The 8,846-nt window shown below is 44.2% G+C and overlaps 1 protein-coding gene across 10 annotated transcripts in view; it reads right to left on the reverse strand.

Moving 5' to 3' along the window:
- Positions 1–8,846, reverse strand: part of PPP2R5C (protein phosphatase 2, regulatory subunit B', gamma) — a 137,896-nt gene that overhangs the window by 15,832 nt on the left and 113,218 nt on the right. For all 10 annotated transcript variants that reach the window (XM_014549077.1, XM_014549080.1, XM_005877867.2 and 7 more), the window contains 2 exons: positions 4,407–4,577; positions 2,063–2,190 (listed from right to left, as the gene is read on the reverse strand). In XM_014549077.1, the coding sequence (XP_014404563.1) occupies positions 2,063–2,190; positions 4,407–4,577 (299 nt within the window). The remainder of the gene's footprint in view (positions 1–2,062; positions 2,191–4,406; positions 4,578–8,846) is intronic.

An 8,846-nucleotide genomic window follows, 5' to 3' on the forward strand; every position in this document is an offset into this window, starting at 1 on the left:
GGGCGGAGGGGGTGGGAACTGGGTGGAGGGGAGTTATGGTGGGAAAAAAGAGGAACCAATGTAATAATCTGAACAATAAAGATTTAATTAAAAAAAATGTTGAAACTTGAACAAGTGTAACTAAGACAAGCTTAATTATATAGGAGACAATAATGTGAACATTTTATTTCCTATAAATGTTAGTTTCCTTTCTATCTTATTCACTGAGGACAGAAAAATTAATTTTAATAATGCCTGTAGAGCTTTGGTAGGTAGAACATAAAACTGCCACAGAGCTGCTTAGTCAAACTTAGCTGCAGGCTCTGACACACAGAAGGGGAGCCCAGCTGCTCTGCGTCCCAGCGGAGCCCCGTGACTCAAGTCCCAGCTGCCATCTGTGGAGCCACATAAGCGACACCCCAGTGATGGCAGAGAAACTGCGCAGCAGAGCCTTGCAAACCAAGGAATTGTGAGCAACAATAAAATAGGAGTTAAACCAAAACCCAAGCCAAAAACTAAACTTTCAAATCACAACTACTTTTTAATTCACTTTATAATAAACCCAAATCATAATTAGACACCTAGAAGAACCTTTCTTCCTTGGCCCTGGGCAGGAATCATGCTCAATCATGTACAGGAACTTTGTTATCACCCGCTAAACTCAATGGTTTAGTGTTGACATATGAACTAGGAGGTCATGGTTCACTTCCTGGTCAGGGCACATGACCAGGTTGTGGCTCGATCCCCAGTAGTGGACATGCAGGTGATGGCTGATCAATGACTCTCATCATTTATGTTTCTACCTCTCTCTCCATCTCTCTGAAATCAATAAAAACATATAAAAAAAGTAATAAAAAAAGAAAAAAACAGATGCTACAAAGAGGTTGTTAAAAGTCAACATTTTAACAATGACTAGACAACTCAAGGACTATTCCAGCCCCAAGACTGCAGTGAGCGGTCACGGGTGTGGTCAGGCACTACGACTTGTTAACTTCACCTTAATTAACCATCACATCAAGGTGAAGGTCACCTGCAAAGCAGGGTGTTTTGGGTATGGGCACACCTAGGTGATATGGTGGGTTTGGTTCCAGACCACAACCATAGAGCAAGTAGTCATCTTTATGCTGGAGGAGGGTCCTGCCTTCATTTTTGTTGTTGTTAGTCCTCACTGAGGATATTTTTTCCATTGATTTTTAGAAAAAGTGGAAGGGAAGGAGGGCGAGAGGGAGACAGAAAAACATCGATGATTGGTTGCTTCCTGCATGTGCCCCCACAGGGCCAGGGATGAATCCTCAACCCAGTATGTGTGCCCTGGGCGGGAATCAAACCTGCCACCCTTCAGTGCTTGGGCTGATGATCCAACAACTGAGCAACACTGGCCAGGGCCTGCCTTCAATGTGTAAAAGACACGTTGTGAAGTGCAATAAAACAAGGTGTGCCTGTTTACTAACATTGTCTTGATTGGTCATCACAAAACACTCAGCTGGGTGATAATATTCTCTATTTTTTGGAGAAAATCAGTCAATTCCTGCTCTTCGGTGAAAGGACAGGAGAAGCAGAGCAAATGTGAGGTTCCTCAGGCGGGTTGAGATCACCTGCTCTAGAGGCAGGGAGCACAGTGGGTGGTTCTAGGTCACAGAGGAATACTCCCAGGGTGTGTGACAGCAGAACTCGAGGGTCCCAAGGATGGAGTGGCCATCCTGCTGGGGCTGTGCCCCGGGAGCTCTGACGGGACCTTTGACTCCTCTGGAGGGAACTTAACAAGATGCTGCTACTCACACGGCCAGATATGGCAGCTGTGAACATGTGGGCTTGGACTGGGGGTAAGGAGGCAAATGAAAGACATACTTCCACTTAACTACTAGTCCAATAAGACATCAATATCTCGTTCCTTAACTGATACTTCAGACTTGGATTTCAATTCTAACTGGTTTGAAGTATAAGCAGAATATGCAAATGTAAAAATATATAGATACTATACCTGAAACTCATATAAATAATGTTCAGTGCAAACTGTAATTGAGAAATAAAATAAAAACAAATAAATAAAAACACGTAGATGTGAGGATGGCAGCCTGCTTACTTATTCCAGTGGGTCTTTGAATTGCGGTACAAGGACGGGAACATGATGGGCAGGATCTTGGCTGCGTTGTCACTGATGAGGCTCATAATGTACTCATTGTTCCAGTAATACAGCGCTCGCTCTGCCACCTGGAAGACAGGAGGTGCATGCTCTGTTCCGGTCATGACTGAAATCATTCAGCAAATATCCCCTCTACTACACCTGTGAGTAGGATGATGAAGTATACTGCCTTAGAAAATTATGATTATTTTTACAAATTCACAAAGCCCTAGACAGCGATTGTCAACCAGTGTGCCTCCAGAATTTTAAAAACATATAATATCTGACTATTTAGTCAGGGACATTGACCTCTTTTCCCTTAGATTGTAAAAAAAAAAAAAAAAGACAACATCCAGCACACAGTGGCCACCAGTGTAAATGCCCTGTCTTGAACCATAAATACTGGTATACAGGTCATATTATAGGGTTGCTTCTTATTGGTCTCATCAATTTGTAAAATATAAAAAAAGTTACATCTGATTGGTTAATTCTTGGTACCCAAAATACTTATATACAAGTAGAGGCACCAGATTGTTTAAAAACGTCACTTTGGAGCAAAAAGGGTAGGCAATTACTATTATTATTACTATCATTTTTGTAAATCAATCAAAATTATATCTAATTTTTGTCAGATCAGCAAACACCGTATTTTTGGTGTGCTGCAGAATTCTGGCAATTAGTTTATGTGCCACAAGATGAAAAAGGTTGAAAACTGCTGCCCTAGACTGTAACCCTAAAGAGCCTTCAACAAAGAGGCAGATGGTTTCTTGGGCACCAAGAACACTGGCACAGCTTACTCAACATTCATGCCAGACACTGGGCTATATGCTGAGGGACACAAGTCAAATGAATCCTTCTGCTTCCTGCTGCCCATGCACACACAGCTCAGCAGGGATGAGGCATTTGGTGGGTGAATTATTTAATCCATTAGAAGTGATACATCATGTGGTGAACAGCGGTGGGGCAGGGGACATGGAGTGCTGTGTGCGCGTGGGGAAACGTGGTCATGGAGCAGGTCCCCAAGGGAGGTGAGGGCACTGGCTGAGGGCAGCGGGAGTAATTAGATGGAGGGATGGGAGGGGCTGGGGCAACATGTACACAGGTCACGTGGAGCTGTGCTGGCACATTTTCCCTCCTCTGCTGGGTCACCAACTCCCTGAAGACCGTGAGGTTTTGCTCATTTTGTGGCTAGATTTTCACCCTGTTCATGATGAATTTACAATAAATGTCTGTTCAACGACACAAAAGGATGGGGTGGCAGAGTAGCCGAATAAAGCCACTGGGGAAAACCTTTGAGACCTTGAAGGGTTTAAGAAGGAAATCAGGAAAAGAAAGCGGAAAGTGACTTGATTGAGAATTCCGTAGTGACAAAAATCAAGACTATTAATTAAGTTTTTCTAAAGGGTGAAGGGAGAGGAATTTATATGATGTCAGAAACAAAGAGCTTTATGGAGAGACTCCAGAGCTGAAGGTTTTATCATATTACCTATAGATATCGATTACTCAATTATGGAAAATAGGGTTTTATGCATTTTGGAACATGCTGAACACAAAGATAGTTTTACAGAGAAGCCATTTACAAACTTTTATTGATTTTAGAAAGAGAGGGGGAGGTACAAAGAGGGAGGGGGGGGGGGAGAGAGAGAGAGAGAGAGAGAGAGAGAGAGAGAGAGAGATTGATTTTGAGATTAACCTGCTGTTCCACCCGTTTATGGGTTCACTGGCTGACTCCTGTATGTGCCCTGACCGGGGATTGAACCTGCAATCTTGGCACACTGGTACGATGCTCCAATCAACTGAGCCACCCAGGCAGGGTGAGAAGCCTTTTTTTTTTTTTTTTTAAATATATTTTATTGATTTTTTTACAGAGAGGAAGGGAGAGGGATAGAGAGTCAGAAACATCGATGAGAGAGAAACATCGATCAGCTGCCTCCAGCACACTCCCTACTGGGTATGTGCCTGCAACCAAGGTACATGCCCTTGACCGGAATCAAACCTGGGACCCTTCAGTCTGCAGGCCGACGCTCTATCCACTGAGCCAAACCGGTTAGGGCAGAGAAGCCATTTTTAATTGCTCTTTTTAAAAAAATTGTTCTTATTGAGAAATGTTGTCAGTGATGGGAACAAGATACTAAAGTATATTTTACAGAACTAAAGTCTTAGCATCTTATTTTGAGGTGCGATTAAATTGCAAACTTGAAGTTTACTTTCAAATCACATGAGAAGCACCCAGAAATCTGTCACCCCAACAGGAGCCCACCCAGCAGCTGCTCACCACTCTCTGCACCCTCCCCCAAGTCCATACCTGGAAGTGTGGGCTGGAGACGCACTTGGCCAACTGCCGGAAGAGTGGCTCCATGACCTTGACAAATTCCGACGGTTCAATCACATCTAAAATTTCTTCTAACTCATTCAAGAACATTACTTCTTTTGGACTGTGAGTCTTTGGCCAGTATTTGAGCAGTGCCATGACCACCTACGGAAGAAAGAGCACAGTGTGATGTCCATGGTGCCCCAACATCCGTTAATTCAGTCGGTTTTCAGTCCCCATTGCACAGCAACAAAATAAGGTGGTGCTTTTTTCCTTATAGGAGAAACAGTGATTCAGTCGATTACTAGCTGAGTTTTTTATAATTAGAGAACAGGTAAAATTTTATACACTTTATTATTTTTTTTAATCTTTATTGTTGAGCGTATTACAGATGTCCCTCTTTTTTCTTCCACTGCCCCCCTCCACGCGGTTCCCACCCTGCCCCAGACCTTTGCCATTCTATTGAATTTTATACACTTTAGAACCACAATTTTAATGTATGTGACCCACTCACTCTAACTGACACGTTTCAGTGTTAGTTTCTTTAAAAAAGTGAAAACAAACAAAGAGGCAGTTAGGAGAGCTTAGAGAGAAAAGACCAATGGACGAACACAGAGCACATGAATTCTACATGTCTCAGTGTCGAAGTGGCCAGTTCTAAAATTGCTGGTGACACATACACATGTACAGAATCCATTTCTTTCTCCAATTAATTGATTATTCATATAGATTTATACACAAACATGTGTGTGGTTATGTATGGTGTTTTCAATAGTGCTAAAACATATCAAAGAGACAAAAATGAGCTGGTATTATTAGCTCCTGCTTCATGAGGCTGCAGAGGGATCTGAGCTTGGGCCCACACTGCCTTCTGTGTGCATGACCTTGGACTGGTCACCAATCCTTTGGTGCCTCAGAGCCTTCATCAAAGACGAGGGGTACAACAACCTCTGCCCTGGGGCCGCTGTGGGGAGCAGACTATGAAATCCACACAGCTGCCTGGGGACTGCTGGCCCTTAGAAGGCGTGCGTTAGTGTGGCCGTAGCGAGAACCCCACCTAGACAGCGCCCTTGAAGGCACATTCAGTCCCATGGCAGTGGCTTCCTGATTTGTGGATGTTAGATGTCCCATTCCTTGCCCAAGTCAGACAGGTAGAGTTTCTGCTGGGCAATCTTTTTTTTATCATATTGCTATAGTTTCCAAATTTCCTACCACAATCAGACCAGTAAGCATTAATAATGCTTCTAGAGGTTAGCCACCTTAAATCTAAAACAGCACAACCCAGAGCCAGCATTTACATGTAAGCACACGTCCTTGAATGACTGTAACCTACTACCTGAAAGCTCTGTTTAGCCTCTGAACCACCAGCCAGCCGCTAGCGTTAGGACTGCTGCTAAGTCATCACGGCTCGTGCGCACTGGCTGGTGGTCCCACCTCTGGTCATTTCCAGCCTGAAGACCACACAAGTCACAGCTTAGCAGGCCAGCCCCGTACTCACCACCGTGGTTAGAGTCATGGTGGCCTCTGAGCAGCATCCATATAGAACAATTCTGTTTTGATGCTGTGGCATTTAGGTTTTTGGATAATCTTTGATATTAAACTTTATAAAACTCCAAAATTTATAAAAAAGAAAGCACTCCTCGTTTGGAGGTCTGTCTGACATAATTTACAACACAATTATCTTAAAAAGGAATTATTTTTAAAAATGCATCACTTAATGGATTTCCTCCTACTTTTTGCTCAAAATAACTTAATAGACATTTATCAAGCACCTACTACAGCCTGGATGTATGGGAACCACTGTTAAGAGTACAGCAGATGCACATCACTGCGCAGCCCACGGCTCCTAGTCATTTGACAAATGGAATTTTATGGGAGAAACACATTAATATTCGAGCTGCAGGACAACTGATGTAGCTACTCATGTCGCTGGAAAGGTATTATTTCTGGAATCAGAGTCACACCCTGACTTTTCACACTATTTGCATCGACCTATGAGCAGGTCAAAAACCAACTGTTTCAGAGTGCGACAGCCTTTTGCAGAAGAGGATGTCTGCTCTGGGAATGCTAATACCAGGCGACAATGGCCGCTCGCTGATGGAACACTTCAAGAACGGGGCTTTCCTTGGCAAACTCAATGGGCTGCTGGCTCTCTGGAGAGGACTGGCAAGTCTGGGGTGTGTGCCAGTGGCCCCTGCCTGGCTTCCTGACCTGGCACATTAGGGAAAGAGAGAGAGCTCTCACCAAGCTGTAGAGGCCTAAAGAGACAGGTGGGCAACAAGAACACGATTTTACTTCCTGATGAGTTTCTGTTCTTCTTACAATACTGTAGGTGCTCGACGTGCCCAGAACACTTTTGAGCACTGTATATAGGTTGCAAATAAAAAATATTTATTACAGATTACAAATGGGAGCAAAAAATGTCTTTTAAATGGGTTGTACTTTATGAATTCTGGAGCCAAACAAACAAAAGAAAAGAAAAATTCTGGAGTCTGAACATTTACTTGGGAGCTTCCAGAATCTCAGAGCTGAGGCAGAGGTGTGAGGAGACTCCAGGGAGGACAGTGCAGGGACGAGTCACTCTGAAAGGGGCTGCCTGTCACCTCTACAGGCAGCAGCTGAGGGATGTGATCAGAGCTGGCCCTGAATTCGTGGGTGAGGTAGGGGAGTCTACACATAGCATTTAGAAGCTTAAAAGAAAGCAGAGATCAGAAGTCAGTTTCACACAGGAACACAGTATTAGGATTTCTTCATGTCTTTTCACAAGAAAACTAAAAGACTGCACCTAATACTTTTTACTTTGTTACTCGCTATTAAAAACAGCCCAAAAAAAAAGAATGGGCAATGGCCCTGGCTGGTGTACTCAGTGGTTAGAGCATCGGCCCGTGCACCAAAGAGTCGAGGGTTCAATTCCCGATCAAGGGCACGTACCTGGGTTTTCGGTTTGCTCCCTGCCCCTGATAGGGATGAGTGGGGGAGGCAACCAGTCGATGTGTCTATCTCACATAGATGTTTCTCTCTCTCTTCCCCCCAACCCTTCCACTCTCTTTGAAAAGCAATGGAAAACATATCCTCAGGTGAGGATTAATAACAACAAAAAAAACACAGAAACCACCCCCCCACCCCAACAAAAAGTAGGGTCTGTCTTATTAAAAAAAAAAAAAAGAAAAAGAAAAAAGAATGGGCAATGGAGAAACTGCTGAAGGGAATGTAACATGGTGTGCTGCTGTGGAGAACACAGTTTGGTGGTTCCTCAAAAACCTAACCCTAGAATTACCATAAGGTCCAGCAATTCCACTTCTGGGTGTACACCCAAAGGCACTGAAAGCAGGCACTTAAAGAGTTATTTGTATGCCCCATGTTCATAGCAGCTTTATTCACAGTAGCCACTGAAAGATGAATGATAGACAAAAACTGGTCCATCCACACAATGGAATATTATTCAGCCATAATAAGAAATGGAATTCTGACACCTGCTACAATACGGATGGATCCTGACGACATTATGCTGAGAGAAACCGCCTCACAGAAGGACAAATCCTGTAGTGGGGAATTCATTAGAGACAAAAGGAGAACGGAGGTCACCAGAGGCTGGGGGAGGGGAATGGGGAGTTAGTATTGAGTGTGTGCAGAGTTTCTGTTTGGGGTAATGACAAAGTTTTGGAAACAATGGTGAATATTGCACAACTTTGTGAATGTCATTAATGCCAATGAATTATACACCTAAAACAGCAAAGTTTATGTTATGTGTATTTTACCACAATTTATAAAAACTTAGTAACAGCCCAGCTGGTGTGGCTCAGTGGTTGAGCATCAACCTATGAATCAGGAGGTCATGGTTCAATTCCTGCTCAGGGTACATGCCAGGCTCAATCCCCAGGAGGGGGCATATAGAATGCAGCTGATCAATGATTCTCTCTCATCATTGATGTTTCTCTCTCTCTTCCTCTCTCTTTTCTTTTCTGAAAAAACAAAATCCTATATAATAAAACCCTAATATACAAATCGACCAAACGGTGGAATGACTGGTCGCTATGACATGCACTGATCACCAGGGGGCAGACGTTCAAAACAGGAGCTGCCCCCCGGTGGTCAGTGCGCTCCCACAGGGGGAGCACTGATCAGTTAGAAGCTGGGCTCATGGCTGGCGAGCTCAGCGGCGGTGGCGGGACCCTCCCTGCCTCCGCTGCAGGCGGGCAGTAAGGAGCGAGGGGTCCTGGACTGAGAGAGCCCCAGACTGTGACAGGGATCCTGGACTGCGAGAGGGCGCAGGCCAGGCTGGGGGACGCCCCCTTCCCCAGTGCATGAATTATGTGCACCAGGCCCCTACTGTGAACATCTACACTAATAAAAGAGAAACATGCAAATTGGTGTCACTCCGCTATGCCCACCAGCCAATCAGAGTGACTATGCAAATTAACCCAACAAAGATGG

This window comes from Myotis brandtii, unplaced genomic scaffold, assembly GCF_000412655.1.
Source record: "Myotis brandtii unplaced genomic scaffold, ASM41265v1 scaffold535, whole genome shotgun sequence".
Classification (NCBI taxonomy): domain Eukaryota; kingdom Metazoa; phylum Chordata; class Mammalia; order Chiroptera; family Vespertilionidae; genus Myotis; species Myotis brandtii.